Source organism: Crinia signifera, chromosome 2 (genome assembly GCF_055691185.1).
Source record: "Crinia signifera chromosome 2, ASM5569118v1, whole genome shotgun sequence".
Lineage (NCBI taxonomy): Eukaryota > Metazoa > Chordata > Amphibia > Anura > Myobatrachidae > Crinia > Crinia signifera.
The window spans coordinates 360,649,628-360,672,990 of NC_139218.1; the positions used below are offsets into that span (position 1 = coordinate 360,649,628).

At 45.4% G+C, this 23,363-nt stretch overlaps 1 protein-coding gene across 7 annotated transcripts in view; it reads left to right on the top strand.

Moving 5' to 3' along the window:
- ATP8A2 (ATPase phospholipid transporting 8A2) overlaps nucleotides 1–23,363 on the top strand; it is a 683,532-nt gene that overhangs the window by 206,081 nt on the left and 454,088 nt on the right. For all 7 annotated transcript variants that reach the window (XM_083169883.1, XM_083169890.1, XM_083169886.1 and 4 more), the window contains exons 7-14: nucleotides 1,719–1,792; nucleotides 5,244–5,313; nucleotides 9,000–9,127; nucleotides 10,094–10,205; nucleotides 11,353–11,518; nucleotides 11,949–12,076; nucleotides 15,297–15,374; nucleotides 21,232–21,320. In XM_083169883.1, the coding sequence (XP_083026009.1) occupies nucleotides 1,719–1,792; nucleotides 5,244–5,313; nucleotides 9,000–9,127; nucleotides 10,094–10,205; nucleotides 11,353–11,518; nucleotides 11,949–12,076; nucleotides 15,297–15,374; nucleotides 21,232–21,320 (845 nt within the window). The remainder of the gene's footprint in view (nucleotides 1–1,718; nucleotides 1,793–5,243; nucleotides 5,314–8,999; nucleotides 9,128–10,093; nucleotides 10,206–11,352; nucleotides 11,519–11,948; nucleotides 12,077–15,296; nucleotides 15,375–21,231; nucleotides 21,321–23,363) is intronic.

The following is a 23,363-nucleotide window of genomic DNA, read 5'->3' on the forward strand; positions in this document are numbered from 1 at the left end:
AGGAGCTGATTGGCTGACATTTATCTCTCCTTATCACCCTTGCATTTATCTCTTGTTAAGGCTTAATACATCCGCCCATATATATATGCTATTATAGATGTCATCGTCCGACATTTTGGCTGCTGGCATTGTGACTGTCTTCATTCTATTTATTGACACCATGTTTATGTTTTGCATGTAAGCACGCTGACCATCAATATTTATTCAATGTGGACATTTTGTCTATATTTTAATTGCCGACCTTATTTCCCTGTTGACATAATGGCCACGTCAACACTGTTGTTGACATTTTGAGCATGCTGATGCTTAGTTGGTAATTTCATTGCCTGCATTCTGACTATATCCCATTCTCAAGACAGTTATCTTCTTTGTGCCATAGCTGAGCTGTAGCAGTGGCAGTTATACTTGTAGACCTCCACAGAGGCTAATCAGTACATTAATGCAGCCGTAGACTGCTTTCTTAAATGTTTGCACTTTGTCCTTTAAATTATTAATTGCTGTTTTATGTTAACTTTTAATAACTAATTTAAAATGATTCTAATTAAATATAAAAAAGGATTGATCTTTATTTTTCAATACATGATTTTCATTTAAGTATTCCATCTCAGCCGCTTTTTCCACTGGTGGAAATAGCGGCCGCCAATTATACAATTATACAATGCTGATCTATCTTACAGCATTGAAGGCAGATTAATACCCCTTTCACATCGCCGACACGTTTTAAAAAACGGTATTTTAAAACGGTAATTAAAACGGGTCAGAGCCTTAACATTGCCGCAGATTACCGTTTTAAATACCGGTTAAGTCTCATTCAACATAGCAGTCAAACCGTTTCAACCCGAACATGTTTCAAGCCAGAGTGTCAACATTGCCTGTCATTTTAAAGGGGACAGCCTATCACTGCTCTGTAGCTTGTGTTGTTTGCCTGAAATACCGTTTCAGACACATTGTACACATTCACATTGCTCAAAAAACGGCAAGGAACCGTGTAGGACTCTGCTTTTTACACGGTTCGAAATACCAGTTAACTTTAAACGGTAAATCGGCTCTGGTGCATTCACAGTGCAGGCTTAAACGTTTTAAAATGAAAAAAAATCGGCAATTTACCGTTTTAAAAGTGCGATGTGAAAGGGGTATTAGACAAAACCGATCCGACTTTAAAACAAGTCGGAAACGGACAAATTCACGGCTGTTTTTCGACAATCTGTGGCCGTTTTCGCTGATCCGCCCAGTTTTACACTCAACAGCTGGAACATTGAATTCCGGCGGTCGAGTTAACAGTTGAGCTGAACCACAATGGCCCGGGATTTTGGCTGTCGGGACGTTCCGGATCCCGGATTGAATACACCTCTAAGACTGTGTTGCAGGCATTATTTTACACATTACCCATCTCTGAGGCTAATTCAGCACACTAATTCGTGATTGTTGCAGGTCTGTGCATGGAGAGAGATACAGTACCAATCAGCTCCTAAATGCCATGTTATAGACAGATTAAGACACTAATTGATTGGTTGGTACTTTATCGCTCTCCAACCCTTTGTACATCTGCCCCCAAGTGTCTTAAATAACCTCTCTTTTGTTTGTACTGTTTATTGAATCTATTGTGATACTATGGTTTTGCTGCTTGGAAGGACTATTGGTATGAGTGATGATTAAGGACAGACCATGTGTATTCTCTTTCTCTCCTGTCCTCTGCTGTGCCGCCCCTGAACTGACAGGTGGCTGTAGGAGACCTTGTGAAAGTGACCAATGGGCAGCATCTACCAGCTGATATGATCATTTTATCCTCCAGGTCAGGTGATTTGTGATTGGGTGTTGCTGTTCTAAACTCCATTGAGGTGATTCAAATTTATTTTTGCATTACGTATAATGTAAGTCAGAGGCTCATGTATTACTCTTATAGATACTAAAGGTCATGTAACAACTGATGACTACCTAGTAGTGTTACATTAACCCCTTCGTTCAGAGACCTAAAAAGGGCATGGGAACTTTATATATCCTCAAATTGTCCTAATAAGTTAATGATTGTATACATAGCTTAAGGTGGACTTGGGGAGGCGGTGGAACTCATTTCACCCTGCCACCTAATTACACCCCCCCCCCCCCTCATATCTCCCCATTAGGCAGAGCCAAGGCCCGTGGTACAGCTTCTAGCACCCCCTGCAATATATAATGCTTTTCTGTTACAATTGCTATGCAGAAGACTAGGCCACTTCCCCATTAACCCCCATCAGTGGTAATCCCGAGAATATTCTGGGCTAAGCTTCAGTGCCCAGACTGGCAAACCCGGAAAATACTCGGGATTGCCGCTGCTTAGCGCCGAGCAGCGCCCCTGAGCCGAACTCGGCCGCCGCGCCTAAAATCTTAGCGCTGTATTTAAAACATTAGATTGCAGGATATCGTGTTCCTCCAGCGGGAATGCCCAACACGTGCACAAATTGATTTCCGCGGTTAACCCTTTGAGTGCCAAGTGAGTGTGTAAAAAAAAAAAAAAAAAAAGGTTAACCCTTTCAGTGCCAACTATGCCATGAGAGGTCCTCAAAATATCCGCCAACATAAATGCCAGCGACTGTTCTCTTATGGGGTGCAATATTTAACTAAACTTCAATGAATTGACTTGGCCGTATTTGTATTTTTACTATAAGAGCAGTCTCTGTGGGCGACGCTGGCATTTTCAGCGGGTGTTTTGAGGATCTACCACAGCAACGTTGGCCCTCGAAGGGTTAAAGTACATTTCAGACTGCATCAGCCAATCTACATCTATAATAAGCCCCGTACACACGGGGGAGATATATTGCTCAATATATTGCTGAGCAATATATTGCGCAGTGTCTCCTTTGCATCAGCGACCAGAGATGGTCGCTGATGAAAAGGAACCTCTGCTGGGGGAGCCGCAGAGGTAATTATCTGGTCGCAGGAGCAAGCTCCTGCGACCAGCGATTACAATAGGGCAGAAAACGGGAGCGCGCACCCATCGATTTATCGCTGGTGCGCACTCCAATCACTGGCAATATGGTCGCCTGCGACTATATTCCCAGCGATTATAGCCCCTATCGCCCCCGTGTGTACACAGCATTAGTTGTTATTGCTTTCCCAGTAAGGGAACGAGCAGTTACAGTTTCCTCTCCCTGTCCTCTTGGTACATGTTATCATGTGTCTATGAGTCCGATTCAGACCCAATCGCTGGTGTGCGGAATTCCCATTGCAAACGATTATCGATACACTACATAAGCGGGACACCTGCTAGCGGAGAAATCCTGCTACTGTTTTCCTTCGCGCAGGGTGATTGACAGGAAGTAGGTGTCTGGGGGGGGGGGGGGGGGGTGGTGTCGTTTGGTGGCAGTGTTAAGAAAAACACTAGGCCAGGCCTGTCCAAACTGTGGCCCTCCAGCTGTTGTGAAACTACACGTCCCAGCACGCATTGCCATAGTTTTAGCATTCCCTAATATTAAAACTGTGGCAAGGCATGATGGGACTTGTAGTTTCACAACAGCTGGAGGGCCATAGTTTGGACATGCCTGCACTAGGTGTACCAAATAAAGCTAGGCGTGTCAGGGAACATGCAGGCCTCCACCGGCGTTTTAGGGGAGGGTGCGTAACGTCAGCTCCATGCCAGATATGCATTGCAGCCGCCAAGTAAGTCTCTGGCTACTCCTAGCTTGTGATGACTGGCGCCGCCCAGTGGAAATATCATTTTATGGTGAGAGTCTAACAAAGGATTTTAGTCTTCGCTATCCATACACATCCATTAATTGGCAAGGCGGGATTTCACTATAGTGGGGCGGTGTCTACCTGTTCGTTGGCCGCTGCACATTCGCTCAGCGGTGACCAGGTCTGAATAACCCCCAATGCCATACAAAGCTTACACCCTGGAATATCCCTGTTGTATAATATGATGAGCACATCTTATCTTATTGTAACTAGAATAGGTTCGTTTTATATGAAGTTCCCCTTTAATGAATAAAATTGTCCATTAAACACGAGGGAGTCACAGAAATGTTAGTTTATATGAAAAAAGATAAATATAATAAAGGAATACAAAGTATTATTGCTGCCGTATCCTTTTAGATCATTAACCTTCAATGGTGATAATGCAAAAATAAACTTGGGCCGGACGTTGCATGCGGAGTGCTGTGTGCGGTGTATTACCCTGCGTCATCTGTGTAGCTCAGGGCTGGGCAATTGCGGCCCTCCAGATGTTAGTGAACTACACATCCCAGGATGCTTTGCATTAGTTTTGCTTTTTGGCCATGCTGAAACTGATGCAAGGCATGCTGGGATGTGTAGTTCATCAACATCTGGAGGGCCGCAATTGCCCAGCCCTGGTGTAGCTTGTGCTAGATATAATGTAGCAGCTGAAACTAGAGCATCCGTCATATCCCGACTGCCATTTCTACAGGTTGCCAGGGGATACGGTCATAGGGTGGATGCTATCAAAGTCGACGTACATTAGATCGCTAAAGGTCGACAGGTCTTAGGTCAACACATGAAATAGGTCGACGCGGCTAAGATTGACAGGGTTAGAAGGTCGACAATGGGTATGTTGACAGTTACATGGTCGACATGAGTTTTTCCTGTATCTTTTCCAAAACAGGCGGTACTACTAGGGTGTGGAGGGAGAATATAATAGTGTGCCCGAATCATGGCGAGGGGATGCGGTACGCTGATACGGGGTCCATGTCCACTTGCATCGAAATTCGGGTAAATTTTTTTTTGAAAAACTCATGTCGATCTTTTGACTGTCGACCTACCCATGTGCTTGTAGTGACCTTAGCCATGTCGACCTATGTCATGTGTCGACCTAAGCCATGTGGACCCAATGTATGTCGACATTCATAGGGTTAACCCTATGGCACATACCCGTTACCGCCACTGTACAGATGGCAGCCAATGTGCGTTTGTGACACTGAGTAATGTCAGCTACACCAACTGCTAAACACAGCTACAAATAGAAGGAAGGAACTTTGTGGTGCCCCCTTATTGCTTGGGTGCTCATTACCATGTCTGCCCCTTACTCATCTGAGACCCACACGCACTTCAAAGCATTTTGTGTATCTGACATTAAAGTGCGAAAGCCTGTGCTGTGAGATAATAGGACAAAGGCAGACACGCCCCATAGCCACTGGTAGCTCCCACCTACCTCCCGGTGCCATTCCTTCCCGTGAGCAAGGGCTTCGGAAGGCCGTGATAGAACTTTTCTTCTTGTGTCGTTTTCCATCTAATCATCTTTGTTCTTTCTACAGTGAGCCGCAGGCAATGTGTTACATTGAAACATCCAATCTCGATGGAGAAACCAACTTAAAAATTCGGCAGGTAGAGGTTTTTAATATATCATTTATTTTTTATTTTTACTATTGGCTTGTAAGACCTCAAGGACATGGCCCTCGACCCCCTTTATCTCCTCCTGGCACTATCCCTGTCACCAATGTGCCTTGGTTTTCCTTCCCTTGAATTCCACCAATGACTTCCACCATCCTGTCTGTTGGATACTGGTTCATTCTTCTTTCTTCTCCCTCCTTCCTTCCTTTTCTTCTCCATTATATATATGGTACCACAAGGGTTACACCGTGCCGTACTTAGTATGTAAGCGTAAACAGTGACCACAAATCAAGAGGAAATGGAATATTGACTTACAGTACAAAACATTGTAGCACATGAGATATGAGGTATATATTGCTGATATGCAGTCATAGTACCTGTAGAGGTAGCGCTGATGGTTGAGCATAAAGGTTTGGCGTCAAAGTGAGCGGGGGAGGAGCACAAGACGGAAGAGGTCCCTGCTCGGCAGAGATATAGACATATGTGACAGCGGAGAGACAGTGAGGAGCATGGCAGGTTACTGTGGATTAGAGCTCAAAGGGTATCGAAAGCTTATTTGAAGCTTTGGGGGCCTAGTTATTATGGATCGCATATCTGGGCGGGATCTTACCACCCATGATCGCATTGCAATATGCGATCCTAAAGGTGGGATATATCTTGAGGCAGAGGCAGGGAAAGGAGCTCTGAAAGGTGCTGGGGGAGGGGTTGTGCTTGCGTGGTCATTGCTGATCCCCGACTCACCACTGACCGCACTGTACCGCGGCCACTGTTGCTGGCAGTGCGGAGAGTAACCCATAGACTACAAAGGGCTACCAACATCTCAGAATTGTGGTATCTGCATGGGTCACTATTGGTAAATTTGGCAGCATTACATCCCCCCATAGAAACCTATTCTAATTATTTTTTTAGCACATTTTTAAAGATAATAGATAGAATCTGGTTGCTACGGGCAACATCCCATCTTAGTAAATGTACCCCATAGAAGCAAATGCAGATGAGAAACATTAACTGATAGGGGGAGATTCTCTAACACAGAAATGCGGTAAAAATCCCGTTATCTGGGTTTTTACCACATTTCTGTATGCTGTATTGTGCCTCCGCAGTGGCAGCGCTGCGGAGGGAATCGCCAGCAAAAGCTGGCGATTCCCTGCAGAAGCCTATGGGCTTCTTACCGCAGCGCTGTTTGAGGGATCCGTCACGGATCCCTCCCAGCATGCCCTGCGGCCGGCGCGTCACTCTGCGCATGCGCAGAAGGACTCCCCGGTCACAGACCCGGAAGTCCAGTGCCGGCGCCGCATCGCAAGGGACAGCTCTTATCGCAAGAGCTGTCCCTTGCGTTAATAACGGCATATGTTACAACATATGCCGTTATTAATAATGCGATGACTGGCGATAGAGGGCTGTGGATGTTACAACATCCCACCCATAGTCTGTTATTCCTGTTGCGGAAAAATGTGCATCCCATTTACGGACACGGGCAATAGGCATCCTCTGAGCATCGGAAATCATTGAAAAGCCGATGATTCTAATCTCTCCCTAATGCTTGCATCATAAAATAAGCCAGTTGTCAGCCTCCATAATCAATACACAAATCCGGCTACATGAGTACACACAATGTCATTTTTCCTGCATTCTGCCAAACAATAAACCAGACATATATATCTTGTGTCCCCTCCGGGAATATAGGATTTCACATCCAGTGTGGGAGCAAGTTGTTCGCAGATCATGCTTCATCTCTCACTGTGATTCATTGCAGAACGCTCTGCCAGGTTTTAAGAAAATTCTAGCAACATCTACATACAGTATCTGCTGGTAATACCTCGATAAATTACCCGGCCTCGTTCCTTTCCTTTGCTCTCCGAAGGATAAGACTTGAGTCAGCGTTGCCTGCTGGTGCTATGCATAAATATGTTTTGGGCACAACGGAGCAGAGGGGAGTCGTATTTAATGAAAATAAACATTGGCATTCAGTAATGTATCACAATGACTAACGGCGAGGTTAAAATGAGCAGCGCCCTGCACATATTCACTGTGGATGTGGATTTGTTTCTCGTAGGGCCTATATCAGTGATGGCTAACCCTACACATCCCAGCATGCCCTGCATCAGTTTTAGCATGGTCAAATAGCAAAACTGTAGCAGGGCATGCTGGGATGTGTAGTTCAACAACAGCTGGAGTGTCAAGGTTAGCCATCACTGGCCTATATGATATTGCCAGGTACAGTAGTTGGTCAGATACCAGTAGGGACAGTGGCACATATCAGGGGTTGGGAGAATGCCACATTAGTTTCCATGTTCTAGAATTATCTCATTAAGGGCCTGATTCAGGCGGTCCGCCCGTCGCCGCTCGAATGCCCGCGCCAGCATGCAAATGGATGTGTATGCTTACCTATCCATTCGCATAAAGGGTGTATGGGCGGAAAATCTTTCGATGGTCGCCGACCATCGAATGATTTTTTGACCGCTCGTAAATAGAAGTCAGTCTGAACTGACTTTTATCTAAGGTGGCCGAAAAGAGGGCGGCACTGACGTCACGTGACATCAGCCGCCGGCCCCGAGCAGGCATCGGCCCATCTGCGTTGCTAGGGGAACGCCAGCCCGCGTTCCCTCCCCCTATTATGTGAACGCCTGGTGAGTGTAATACTCGCTGAAGGCATTTGCACATTGGGTCTGCACATGCGTATATTCGCCGGTATGAATGCACAGACCCAAAACCTGCAATTTCGCTGCGGGGTCCGATCCAAGCTGAATCATGCCCTAAATGTGCTCTTTCCTGTTGGGCTGGCCCGACAGCCGTGACCCTGTCCACTTCTCGGCCGGCTCGACACAGATTTGGCTGGCGGGATTCAATGTCCCACCTGCTGAGTGCCGAGAATGGGGCGTGGCCGCGAGAAGCTGCGGGAAATTCATGAGCTGCGGCTAGAGCTCATCAAATACCGGCCGTTCTCAACAGAATACAGTATGCCTGACTGCTTGTGCGATCATCGAATGACTGCGCATGCATCCTGTACGCATCCCGCATCCATGAGGGGAAATGGCAACTGAGCCGTAGCTTGACTTACAGGAAGCTGACGTTCGGGGGTGGTAAACGGCCATTTTCTGGACGTGCCAGAAAAAAACGCAGGCCTGCCCAAGTGTTTTAAAGGAAGGGTCTGTGATGTTAGTCTTGGTCGCAAAACATTCGCAATTCACTCACAAATTTACATGGGTGGGTTTTCTTTCTGGCTGGGCGGCGGATATCTACAAGTAGTCACCTGCAACTGTGAAGATTAACAATCATGTCTGAATCGGTCTCAATAGCAGGAAACTATTATTGTTCTAGTCTGTTGTCTTCTAAATGGGCCAGTATTGATTAAATGGGCCATTTGTGCTCTAAATGGGCCAGTATTGATATTAAGGGGTTTATTTACTAAGATGGGATGTTTCTATTTGCAGCCAATCAGAATCTACTTATTTTTTTATCACCTTGTAGAAGATAATAGATAGAATCTTATTGGTTACTCATAGCAACATCCCATTTCAATATAACTCCCATCTTCGTAAATGGAACCTATGATAGTAAAATGGCAATATGACCTCACCGGGCAGTCTGGTCTCTGTACTCTGTATGGTCACGTCTGCCGTAATGGTTTATTCTTTAATGCTTTGGTTTTACTTTTTTTTTATATATTTTGTCTTTAGGGTTTACCAGCAACCTCAAGTCTTCAGTCCCTTGAAGATATGGTTAAAATGACTGGAAGAATTGAATGTGAAGGACCCAATAGGCATCTGTATGATTTTACTGGAAACCTGTGTTTGGAGGGTAACAGGTCAGTTGTGGCTTTTGCCTGCTCAATAACGTGCTGCAAACATGCATGAATCACCAGCTCGGCCTCTCTCCTGTATCTGAGCCTTCTACGTCACTGCTGCTAGTTGGGTCAGTTATTTCTCTACTGGAAAGTACAATGCTTCTAAATGTAAATGTCCAATAATCCTATTTTAACACTTAGAGTAAAACGTACTAGCCTTGAAAAGTGATAAAATGGAGAGAAATAAACCACCAACCAATCAGCTCCTACCTGTCATTTTTTAAAAACAGCCTGTGATTTGGCAGCTACGAGCGGATTGGCTTGTGGTTTATCACCGCACATCCATATTATGTTGAGATAAATGAACCAAACACATTTTCACACCTATTTTGACAAATTCGCTTGGCACTCAAAGGGTTAAGACCATGTCAACATTCTGACTGCGGAACTTATTAAATAATTTTTTCAAATCATTGTCGCCTCCATAATAAATGTGTTATATTTAGAGAACTTATATAGCTGAAGCGGCATGCTTTTAGAACCATGCCTTAAATTTAATAGGATGAGAGATTCAGAAAGTGAGAGATTTGGTAAGAAATCTCCAGGTTTTTTTAAAGCGGCAATCATTTACACGGCGAAACCAGTTTGATTTTGCAGTGTAAATGATTGGCACTTTAAAAAAAATTCAGATTTCTTGATATAAGCCTCATGCGGTTTGGGGGTTAGCAAATGTCACACATTGCGAGTGGTTTTAGTTTCCAGCTTCTGATTCGCTGGGCTGACAACCTGAAGCGATGGGTGGCAGTTTGCACATCACCCACAAACCTGTTGCTTAGTTACTCTCTCCCTTTGTGCCTTCTCTTTATTTTGGGATGACAGTTACTGTGTTTCAGTATAACATGAATAACATCATTCTACATATAGCATTTATAAAGCATACGAGCAAATGTCTCTCATCTAAGTCCACCAATGTACTCTTTGTTTTAGTCCAGTTGCTATTGGACCGGACCAGATCTTGTTAAGAGGAGCCCAGATCAGGAACACTCAGTGGGTTTTGGGCATTGTTGTATACACAGGACATGACACCAAACTCATGCAGGTGATGTATGAATAGTTTATAGAATATTTCTCTGTGCCCAGCTATGACCCATGTTTTTTTAGAATATACTGGACATGGTTGTGTTGATTTAAACATTGGGCCTGATTCGGACCTGCGAGTGTCCGGAGCCCAGCGAGCAGGTAAACACCGCCACCTGCCCGAAGGACTATTCCTCTGGTCCCTTTTGCATGTACTGTAGTTGAATCTACCCCATGACTCTGGTTAGGCTTAGGTGTGGACTAACAGTGTCAGAGAGGATTTCCCTCCGTTTCTCATGTACTAACACCTGGTGGTATGTAAGGACTTTTAACCTTTGATAAAGAACAAAACTTTAAATGGAAACACTGACCTGACACTAAGGGCCTTATTCTAGTTCACTCTTTCTGACAAAATCCTTCTTAGATGGACAAAACCATGTGCACTGCAGGGGGGCAGATGTTACTTGTGCAGAGAGAATTAGATTTGGGTGAGTTATTTTGTTTCTGTGCAGGGTAAATACTGGCTGCTTTATTTTTACACTGCAATATAGATCTCACTCAAATCTAATTCTCTCTGCACAAGTTACATCTGCCCCACCTGCAGTGCACATGGTTTTGTCCATCTAAGAAGGATTTTGTCAGAAAGAGTGAACTAGATTAAGGCCCTAAGGGCGGTAGTCAATCCCGGGTCACGACTGTTGGGCCAAGCCTGACAGGTGTGACCCAGTCCCCTTCTTGGCTCGCTCAACTGCATCTCGGCAGACGTGATTCAATGTCCCGAATGCCAAAAAGGGGGCGTGGCCACGAGATACGGCCGGGAGTTCGGCAATCCACGGCCGTTCTCGGCAGAATGGGCCCGACTGCTTTTAAAGTCTGGTCCGTTCTGCCGAGATGCCTGTTCAATGCAAAGATTTTGTGAATTTTTTGCTTGGCTGCGGATTGTACCCTAGGCATACACTCGCACAGTGATCACATGAATTCACAAGGCGGGATTTCACTCTAGCGGGGCGCCGTCTACTTGATCGATGGATGATGCTAATTCGCGCAGCAGCAATCAGATCTGAATGACCCCCATGGTTCTAGGGAAGAAGTGATCTATGAAGGTGGTAAAAGTTTTAAGTCATTGATTTGCTTCATTTTATTTCAAATGTTTATATTTGTTTGTCTAGAATTCTACAAAAGCGCCTCTCAAGAGGTCGAACGTAGAGAAGGTCACCAACATCCAAATCCTGGTTCTGTTCTGCATACTCCTGGTCATGGCTCTTGTCAGCTCTGTTGGTGCTTTGTTATGGAACAGAAAGTATGAGGACAGCAACTGGTATCTGGGCTCCAATGGTAAGTCACAAAGTGGTTAGTATGTTCTGTGTGGAGTTTGTATTGTTTCCACTGTATTTGCACCGGTTTCTAGACATACTCCAAATACAGGCTTGTAGTCTAATTGGCTTCTGACAAAAAATAATCCATGGTGGGTATGTGTGTCCATGTGATAGGGAAATGTATAAAGCTTTGCAGACTGGAGCGTTGCCCATAGCAAAGCAACCAATCAGCTTCTAGCCATCATGCACCATGTACAGTCTATGCAATGGTAGCTATCCACGTCTCCACTTTCTTTGATACATCTCTGTTCATTGACTGTAAGCTCCATTGGGGCAGGGAATGAGGTGAATGACTGAAATACAATATGGAGGTCATTCTGGTTGACTGTTATTGTTTGAGTATATATTACTTTCACACTGTTTTTTTCTGTGTACCTCTCTTTTAATAGATGCCATATCTAACAATTTTGGATACAACCTACTGACATTCATTATCCTGTACAACAACCTTATTCCTATCAGTCTGCTGGTGACTCTGGAAGTGGTGAAGTTCACACAAGCCCTTTTTATCAATTGGGTGAGTTACGTACAGTATACATGTGGTTCTTACATGCAATGGGGTAGATGTACAGTAATTAAGCCTTAAAAAGAGATAAACTCAACAGCATTAAAGCTCCCAACTGTCATGTTGTAGGCAGTGTTTGGTGTAAAATGGCAGTTTGGGGCTTATAGACTGGACATTTTTCACTCTTTATTACCCTGGCATTTATCTCTTTTTAAGGCGGCCCCCTTACATTTGTCCGACTTGTCATAACGACAAGTCGGACCCGATTGTTCCAGCAGCTCCCCGGGAGGGATCACATGCGATGGCACTTCATGTGCCAAGTTTTGCATGTGATAAATCGCATGCGATTTATCACATGCCACTCCCGGGGAGCTGCAGGGACAATGGGAGCGGGGGACAGCAGCAGGAATATGCCCGCAAACAGAGAGTGGGCAGGGGGGGGGGGTCGGGGTGCAGGGAGCCGGGCAGGAAGCCGCTGGGCAGGGAGCAGGGGGGGCGGCGGCGCAGAGTACCAGGGAGCCGGGCAGGAGAACACGATGCAGCAGCAGCACTTCCAAAAAAAAAGAAAAACCCCATACAAACGAATAGGAAGCCATTGATTGGCTGAGACCTCTCTCAGCCAATCAGCGATTGGCTGAGAGAGGTCTCAGCCAATCGCTGATTGGCTGAGAGAGGTCTCAGCCAATCGCTGATTGGCTGAGAGAGGTCTCAGCCAATGAATGGCTTCCTATGCGTTTGTATGGCCCTTTTTTTTTTGAAGTGCTGCTGCTGCAGCGTCTTCTCCTGCCCGGCTCCCTGGTACTCTGCGCCGCCGCCCCCCCTGCTCCCGCTGATGCTGCCCGGCTCCCTGCGCCTGACTCTGGTAGGTCCCCTGTTGTGGGGGAGCACGGCTCCGGGCAGCACATAAGATTTAGCAAATCTTATGTGCAGCCCGTCCGACCTCCCATCTCCGATCCGATGCGCACGGGGCCGCGCATCGGGTCGGAGGGGATGTCACCATATGCGATTTGGGACGATTTCACGGCCCGATTCATCCGAATCGGGCAAAATCGTGCCCAAATCGCATAATGTAAGGGGGCCTTTAGTATATCTGCCCCAAAGATTGAAATCAGGACGATGTGTAGGTGCAATCTCACATGGGGCCAGATGCACTAAGCTTCAAAAAGTCATAAAGTGGAGAGTGGTAAGCAACCAGTCAATCGGCCCCTAACTGTCATTTGACAAACATCCTGTAGGGGCTGCTTGGCTGGTTGTTTCTATCTCTCCACTTTATCTCTTTTTGAAGGATGGTGCATCTAGCCCATAGACTGATATTTTTTTTTTTTACCATAGACTAGGTCGTCTAGCTATATATGGCTGTCAATTTTAGAATATGAACTTTTTGGTTTTAGACAGCAATTTGCAAAGCTCCTTGTTCAACACACGATTGCTGAGGAAATGAAAGGGGGGTTATGCCAAGAAAGTTTCATGGCCTCTCTGCTTATTATATCTTTATTCATGTGACTGTGGTTGTCATGGTAATTATGACACTTGGCAAGCTGTAAACCATCCACAGCAGCTTGAATCAAAACTATCTGAACCACAAACAAATAGTCAGAGAGTATGTCACCTTTAATATAGAAACATACAATGTTACGGAAGATAAAACCACTTGGTCCATCTAGTCTTACCCTTTTATAATTTTTGTAACCTCAACCCTAATTGAGCCTTAGTTCGTTACCATTGTCAGGCATACATATATTACCAGTGGCAGGTAAACCCTGAAGATGAGTTTGGATACATTTGCGTAAATACAGGAGACAATGGAAGGCAGTCACCTCAAGGCACCAGCCTCCGAGGGGCACACTACCTCCGTTCTGCTTTATGTGCCCCATAGCAGGAATAAGCACAGGGGTCATGTGCTGTGGTCCTTCCTCCCCCCATCTGGGTGATGCTGGGGTGGTGAAAGTGAATGGGGATGGGGAGTGTGAATGTGATCTGTAGGAGGCAGGGACCCTCCCGCAGCAGCTGACACCTACAGGGAGAGACGTCCTCTTGAATGCACCCCCTCTGATGTCCCCTGATCCCCACAGCTGTACAGGGGACACAGGGGTAGATGTATGAAGCAGTGAGAAGGGAGGAGAAGTGAGCCAGAGAAGAAGTGCCCAATGGCAACCAATCAGCTGCTCTGTATAATTTTATAGTATGCAAATTATAGTATGCCGATTGGCTGCCATGGGCCACTTCTCCACCCTTCTCACTGCTTCATACATCTGCCCCACAGACAACCACACATGGAGACCATGTTCTCCATAGCACATGACCTGGGCTGGGTCCCCATGTAATTAGTACGCAACCCCCTACCATCTTGTGTGCGTACAGGGCTGGACAGGCCATCTGGCACTTCTGGCAATGCCATAGCCAATGGCCAGGGGGGGGCGATTTTTCACTCCAAGGTGGTTGCGCCACCTCCCGATCGGCACACTCTCTCTCTGTGCGCCGTTCGGGTCCAAGAGAGATGGGGGCATCACACTCTCTCTCTCTCTATATCCCTCTCTCCTACAAGCTGGGATCAGCAGCGCACGCATGCCTGATATCAGGGGCGAATTTATGGGTCAGGCCGCCCCTAGTCACAACATTTTTGCCTCCACCCTCCCCCTTATGTATGTATACGTGCACCTGCGTACTATGTGTATATATATATATATATATACACATTTGCGAATAGGATAAGTGTCCGTCGTGCACGTCATGGCAGCGTAGATGGAAATGGGGATTACTCAACCAGCCATAGGCTGTTGCATCTACAGTTTGTATGGATGACAGCTGTGCTCAGGAGCACATGGTCAGTAGCTGCATGGCCATACCTTTTCAGCCATTTCCTGCCACAGGCCAATTCTGGAATTTATTCCCGGACAGCTAAAGCGGACACAATTCCCACCATTTTTGCATGACTCTGAACCAGGCCCTGTATATTTAGCAGGCGTAAACCTTTAATGGAAAATAAAAAAATCACATTATGGAGACATTTTTGTCAATGTGCTTTAAACAGCAATATCTGTCAGCTGGGGAAGTTCCATCCTATTATTGGATTTGAGAGGTTTATTGTCTTTGTGCTCGGCAGATATCGGCCATTGTGCCGCTGACAAGAGGAAATGTGCTCCTCAGATGAATGACAAAGCCTTTAAGATTCAGTTATGTCCCAGGTTATCCCAGCATGAAACATTGATGAAGTTTTTGTGCTGTATTTCAGGACAGAGATATGTATTATGCAGAGACAGACACCCCCGCAATGGCTAGAACTTCAAACCTGAATGAGGAGCTGGGACAGGTGAGCGGGTTAATGGTGATTGATGCAGCTGTTATGTCATATTGATGCTTTGTTCTCCCACGTACAGGACTGTTATCCCATCACTGTACGTGACTCTGCCACCATAGCTAATACCTGCTTTCAGCTCTTATAATCATACACTATTATTCCATCACAGCCAGCACAGTACATTGAGCTGTAATGTTATATACTGTATTACCTCTGTAACTGGTACAGTGCATTCATCTCTTAAGGGCCTGATTCAAAACGGCTTGCTAGGCTAGGAGTATACAGATGGAGTGCCTCTCTGCATCGGCAGATTCCCTGAGCTGGTGCAGGCTGGTGGAGAAGCGCTCCATTTAACGGGGACGCACCAGCGTCTCACATGCACGTGGTTCCCCATCAGCACGGCGTAGTACGGCGGCAGAGAGTAGTTTCCCTGCCCGTCTCCACTTCAGGGAGACGGGCAGGGAGTGGGGGAAGCCGGTGGGGGCTGCAGGGAGGTGCAGGGGCGGAGGGCTCTGACAGAACGGGGTGCGCGAGCGCCTCGTGTGCATGTGCTCCCTTCCATTGGCTGGCGGTGGATGGCGGCAGCTGGTGGATGGCGATTCTATCGCCGGGAGCAGCTCCGACGGGAGCTGCTCCATCTGTTTATTCACTGCCGAATGCTCGCCCAACCTCCACCGCCCGAATCCCCGCGCTACGATGCGAGATGATGTGTACGCTTACACATCCGCTTGCATACGCCAGCACAGAGGAGAAATCATTTTAATTGTTAATCAGTTAATTGTTTGTAAAGTAAGCCTATACTTACTTTTCTGATGGAAGCTTCCCGACAAATTCGATGCGGGATGCGACGTGCTTCGCAGATTAGCTTCCTCAGGGCCCTGAGGAAGCTAATCTGTGAAGCGCGTGCCGGCTAGCGGTGCGCAGGCAGATGGCTTAACATTTGTTATTTTTCTTATGATGTATTTTGATTGTGTGTTTAGATTAGTGTAAATATCCCTGAAGCCGCTGCAAAGGCTCCAACACGCCTGTGTCTATGTGTCAGTACGCCTACTGAGAGTGAGACATACTGGCTCCTAAACTCTAAGGAGTCCAGTCCCTCCCTGGGTTGAGATCCCCTGGTGTATTGACACGGTGGGATACCCAGAAGTACGCAGGAGGGTCTGTTAGTGCACTGGTGCGTCTCTCACCAGCATGCCACAGATAGAACCCTGACACATACACAGATGTCCAACTAGTTGTGTGGATACAAAGGAGTCATAAGAGGTTGCTATACCCACTCCTATTGAGGCTCCCAATCCATGAGATCTAACAGTTACTCGGGCGAAATATTAGAGACCCGTAGTAAACTGTATAGAACGGGTTAGCTCATACACTATATCTAAATAGCAGGAGTTGCTGGAGAGGTAATTTAACCCACTCCTACCTGGCACCTTATATATGAAGATCTGAAGGCAGCCGTTGCGATTTATCCTAATTCGCAAGGTCTGCACGGATCTAGGTAGCCTACACACAATACAACCAGTGGACTACACATATTCTTACATCCATATCTGCCTGCCACCACAGTTTTTAAATTGTGTGAACCCTACCCATGTGTGTTAAGTGTTTATCTTTTAATACATTTTCGCAGCTTTTTAAGTATGGAACAATAAAGGTTAATTTTTAATAATTTCTCTGAGGTGCACCTTATCAAGGACATTCTTTCTCCTTTTGCAAATATTGTCCTAAACTCCTGTGTCCCAAGGTAGCACACCCCTATGGTCTAATATATACTACTATAGATCATCCGCATTAGGGGTCCGCAACTCTGAAATAATCATCTTGTGCGATTGGCCCAACCAATCCCTCTACACATAGTTAGAGAGAGAGTTAGGGTCAGAATTGTGTTTTTTCAGAATGGGAGTAATCACTGCATGTTTGAGCAAATAAGGAAAAGTACCAGTAGTAAGAGAGAGATTGCAGATTTTAGTTAAGGTTGGAATAAGCACAGGAGACAGAGTTTTAATGACTTGTGCAGGTATAGCATCAAGAGGAGAGGTAGTAGAGTAAGAGGATAAGAAGAGTGCGGATACTTCCTTTTCATTTGTGGGCTCCAATGAAGAGAAAGTGGCAGAGGGTTCAGCAGGGGAAAAAAGGTGGGTTAGAGGTTGAGGAAGAGCATGCCATTTCATCTCCGATGCTATCAATCTTGTCTTTAAAGTAGGAGGCAAGTTCTTGTGCACTGATGGTAGCCGGTGGGGGAGGAGGGGGAGGGTACAGAAGAGACTTAAATGTGTTAAAAAGTCCCTTAGGGTTGGTGGCATGAGAAGAGATGAGAGATTGGTAGTATGTTTGTTTGGCAGTGTCCAAAGCATTGCTGTAGAAGTGGTAGCTAGTCTTATATGTGAGGAAATCAGTCATACTACGAGATTTACGCCATTGGCGTTCTATTTTATGTGACTGATTTCATAGTTGTTTTGTTGTTTTGGAGTGCCACGGTTGGCATTTAAGCCTACGTGGGGTGTAATAGGTAGCTGGAGCCACTTCATCAAGGGCTGTTTCAAGAGTATGGTACAGGTGGGAAACAGCAGAGTCAGGAGAGGTAAATGTAGAAATTAGTCAGAACTGTTGTTGCAGGGACTTATACATACTTATACATATACATATAAATAGACTTAAGCTATAGCAATTCTATATTAGCGTTCTCTTACACCACCGCTGCTGACACTGTAATAAATGCCATGAGTTAAGCTTACTTTACGGGTACTGCAGGACGATCCACCAGACCACTGTAACATTAAATGACCCATTTGCCCTAGCTTGTATTGTATTGTATTGTACTGTACAGTTTGAGCCGCAGCGCCGTTCACCATGAATGAGATGCACGAGCGTCTCATACGAAAGCACGACCCATTCTTGGGGAACAACGTGGCTCCATCTGTTCTGTACTGTAAATCAATCCGCCGCTGGCTTAGTGGAGCATTATCCGCCCAGTGGTGGAGATGTGTATTGCATGCATATTGCATGGCAAGCCTCAATGCACCTCAGTGCGCCTAGGCGTGCTACAAAAGTGGCATGCCAAAACCCTCGCCTAGGTGCGCTGGTGCAATAGACGAGCGTGGCTTTATCTGCACTGCATGTTTGGCATTACAATAAAGTCAAAGGCAGTGCATCAGGGTCAGTTATACCTAGTGAAGCCAATCAGTATGTGTGCACACCTGAACAGTAGGTATTACCCAGTCCTGGCGTGTCCCAGTCAGATGTAGCATCCGCTTGCCAGTGGGGGTGGTCTGGCGAGCCCCAGCACTGAATGAGCGGCGCTACATCTGTACACTTATAATTACCAGCTATTTATGTAGAACCTACATATTTAAACATTAATCTCAGCCCCTGGCCTAGTCCAGCTTGTAATTAGTATTCCCCACCACACAGACACTAGAGTTATTTTTGTCTAAAGCCAATTAACCTATCATTATGTATTTGGAGACCGCATATCATATGGCCTGTGGTGCTTGTGGTTGTAATTTAATAACTGTGCTGCGGTCAGCTGCTTACAATTTGCATGTTCCTTACTATACTACTGTACATACAATATCTACCATGGATCCTAGTTTTATTAAAATACAGGGTAAGGCAGAAATAACTCCCACAGTTCATAGGGGGATTGAAAAGAAATGGTACGAGGTATCACCAAAAAAATTATATTTCCCGAATGTAGATATAAAAAAGTTTTTTTACTTCAAGTTTTAAAAATCATATCGTCCACATGGTGGCCTTGACGGCTGATACACATTTGGAGCCGTTCTTGGAAGTTTTCCATCACTCTCACTAGCATATTGGAAAAAATTCCTTATATTTCTTCTTGATAGGCCTCCTTTAGTTGGTCCAAGGACCGAGGACGATGTTTGAAAACCTCGGCCTTGAGAAAAAAGTCACACAGACTTAAATCAGGCGAGCGGGGTGGCCACGGAACTGCCTCACGTACGGAGACCATTCAACCCGGTAACATCTCCTGCAAAATTTCATGCGGACGACGTGCTGTATGCATAGTAACTGTGACTCCACCCTCTTCAAAAAAGTAAGGCCCAATGACACAGCACATCAAACTATTACTTTTGGGCTGTGAAGAGGTCGTGCATGGAGTTCTCTAGGGTTTTCAGGAGCCCAGTAGCGAACATTTTGTTTGTTCATTGTGCCAGAAAGGTGGAAATGCTCATTGCTACTCCACAGAATGCCAGTGGGAGGCACAGCTGCGAGGATCCCATTACAGCAATCCATACGTCTTCCCCAGTCTGCTGGAGACAATTCCTGACCAATCATAATCTTGTATGGGTGTAAGTAAAGGTCAGTATGCAAAATTCGCTTTCCGAAGAGCTGAGGTATGTTTCCGTGCTGAACGCGCTGGAGACAGCTCAATCGAAGCCCTCATTGCAGCGGTGTTTTCAGGTGTTCTCACATTTTTGGGACGTCCGGTTGTTTTTTTCCTTCAGTGCAGATACTGTTGTCCTTACTCTTTGAAACCATAACAAAATAGTTTTCCGGTCTGGAACACTTTCATTAGGAACTAAACCGAGCCGCGTGCTAAACGTCCTCTGTGTAGCAATTACAGATTCGCCATTTTTGAAAAAGCCTCCACAACAAATCCTCGATGCACACCCGACCATGGCATGGTGAAACTGAAAACTTTATTAAGTACCCTACCTAACGGAATGGAACCACTCTACCTGCTTTGGAGACCCCACAATGATTTTTCAAAACGTGGGAGTTATTTCTGCCGCACCCTGTATAATTTGGCAGTCCAAACTACAGGCCGATGTATAAAAAACATATAAAGTCGTTTTAAAATGGGTATTTTCACTTTTGCTTTTTATCAGTTTGCCCTATATACAGTACTGGTGTTTTTTATTGCTTGGTAGCAACAAATACAATATTCCTATAGGAAAGTCCTGTGAGGTAATAATAAGTCCATTTATTTTTATCGTTTCCAAGTGTCATGGTTTCTGTTTTGTGTTCTGGGTCAGACTGGTTCATGACAATGTTGCCCTCATCTGGCAAAATGGCTTCATTACAGTGATTTTTTTATTTTACAGTGATTTGCTGTGATGAATAACATTTATATTGTTATAACTTATACCAGTTTGTTGTATTTTCACTTAAAGGATCACTCTGGATAGCAAAATGTATTTCGTATAATGGGCAAAGCTGTGTTGTATCTCAGTTAGATTTCAATTAGCTTTATCGACACATTGCACTGAGCAGTATAGTCATTTTTTCTCAACCAACCTTGCTGAAGTTTTCGGGGAGGGAGCTGCATGGAATCCCAGACATGGTGACGGGACTGGATGGATTTATCTGCCAAATAGATGTTTTTCGGTTCCAGTTTAAAATTTTGAATACTTTCTCCCACGCTGCTCTCACCGCTCACCTATATTACTGTGCATAAGAAAAAGTACTTATTCTGGTTCACTCACAAAGGCACATTCCTTCTCAAATGGACAAAACCATGTGTACTGCGGGGGGGGGGGGGGGGGCAGATGTAACTTGTGCAGAGAGATTTAGATTTGGCTGAGTTATTTTGTTTCTGTGCAGGAAAATACTGGCTGATTTATTTTTACACTGCATTATGGTTCTCACTTTGAAGTAAAACCCCACCCAAATCTAATTCTCTCTGTACAAATTACATCTGCTCCCCCCCCCTGCAGTGCACATGGTTTTGTCCATTTGAGAAGGAATTTGCATTTGCAAGTGAACCAGAATAAGGGCCAATGTTTGTGCGGTGACATTGCCACTGATTATCAGCTCTCTCCCAAGGATCCCACATCTATATTTAAATGATAAAACTGTTTTAAGAAACAATATAAATTCATACAGATTTCTGCTTACTCCGTAGGTAAAATACTTGTTCTCGGACAAAACTGGAACCTTAACTTGCAATATCATGCACTTTAAGAAATGCAGCATTGGTGGCATTACTTATGGGTATGTATATCAACACACAGTTTACATCAGACAGTAGTGTGCAGGTTACTGACATAAGCATTTATGGAAACACCTGTATGTTATGAACACTGGATAACCACCTTCATTTAGCCTTTCTGCTGACTTTTATACTATGGATCAACCTTTCCTCTTTCAAACCCTCCATTCCTTCGCTCTGTACTCTAACTGCATCTTCTCTCTTTCTTCCTCTGTTTACACATCTTCTCACCCTCTACATATTGGTGTCCTCCTAGGCCCACTTATCTTAAGCCATTAAACCTGCTTGCTTGGAGATCTCATCAGCTCTTTTTTTCCTTTATTTTGTCTCTGTCTTTCTGCAATGGGTACTTGTGTATTATCACGGTGCCCACATTTTCCATCGTAGGGCATTGTACGACCAAAAAATCGTGTCGCAACGCATCGCATGCGATGTGATCGCATGCGATGTGATGCGACGCGATTGGACCTGATTCCTATGTTAAATGCCCCCCCCCCCCCCCAGACCCAATTTTTGATTGTACATCCACCCTGATGGGTAATGACTATGTTAAATGCCCCCCATTGTTAACGCCACCCCACTATCAATGCCAAACCGAATCGTGGCGAGCGCAGCCCCCACTATCCACGTCGGCGTGGAGTTGATTTTATATAGTGTGGCAAGCGCAGCGAGCCACCAAGGCCGAAGCGTGGCGAGGGGCCGCGGATGACTTCACATATATTCTGCATCCCCTCGCGGGGCACGCTGCGCTCGCCACGCTTCGGGATGGTGTTGATAGTGGGGTGGCGTTAACAATGGGGGGGGCATTTAACATACTCATTACCCATCAGGGTGGGTGTACAATTAAAAATCAGGTCTGGGGGGCATTTAACGAGGGAATAAGCCCAAATCGGGCATGATCGCATCGCATCGCATGCCATTATAATGGCATGCAATGCGACGCGATATTAAAATTGTATACTCAGCCCAGGGAAAGGCTGAAATCGGGTCCCATCGCATACCTTAATTAGTGGTATGCGATGCGATGGGCGCCGTGATAATACACAAGTACTCTGCAATGTTCTCTTGGTTGTCCCCTCCTTATCCTCACATGTAAACCTCTCAGTTCCTCCTCTCCTTCCTACATCTGAAGCCTCTTTTCTGTTCTCACTCCCTCACACTCTCTTCTTTTCCCCACTGACCACTCCACTCTGGTCACCTACTCTCACTTTTAAATCCAAGGTGTCACCTAGTCATTCAATCCTCTCTCTGTCCTCACTCTTTCATGTCCTACAGACAGGGCCGGCTCTACCATTAGGCAGCTTTAGGCAACTGCCTAAGGCGCCGGGATCTGGGGGGGCGCCACCAAGTCTGCAAATCAAAAAATCAATCCTGTCTATGAGAATCCTTGTTGTACTCAATGCAGGTGGCGACTGTGGTACTTCCAATACCTCACCTTTATACTTTCCCTTGAGACACACTTCCCTACATTACTGCCCTCTCCTCCTTGTACTCTGTTTGGGTGGCAAAGGGGAGGGTGCAGAGGGCCTCCGGGGGGCTGGGAGGACCACATGATTTTTTTTTTTTGGTGGGGAGGGTGGGAGTAGGTTGAAGTTTTGCCTAGGGTGCTGAGAAGCCTTACACCGGCCCTGCCTACAGATGTGTCCACATACATCTTGGCTTATTTTCTCAATTTGTCACAACATGTAAAACACGGCTTAGCTGTTTTTCCAAATGTAGCAAGTAGATAGAGTCTAAAAAATCTCCATTTCTCCACTAACCAGAAAAGGAATGTGACCCTGGGGTCACCTAGGAGCGCTGGTAGGATAGAAGGAATATGTGCTTGTAACAAATAAAAAAATTATAGGAAAATTCTGAGGGCTATTGCGGCTCCTTGGAAACAGAGGTTGTGTGCCTCTGTACAGATAAAGCAATTCAAAGAAATTGCATGCTGCCTAGGCTGCATGCATACCCAAGGAGCGCAGTTGTACTCAGAAAAGAATAACAATGATAATTTTCCTTAATGGAAATATTTATTAAAAAACACTTTATAACACTTTATACAT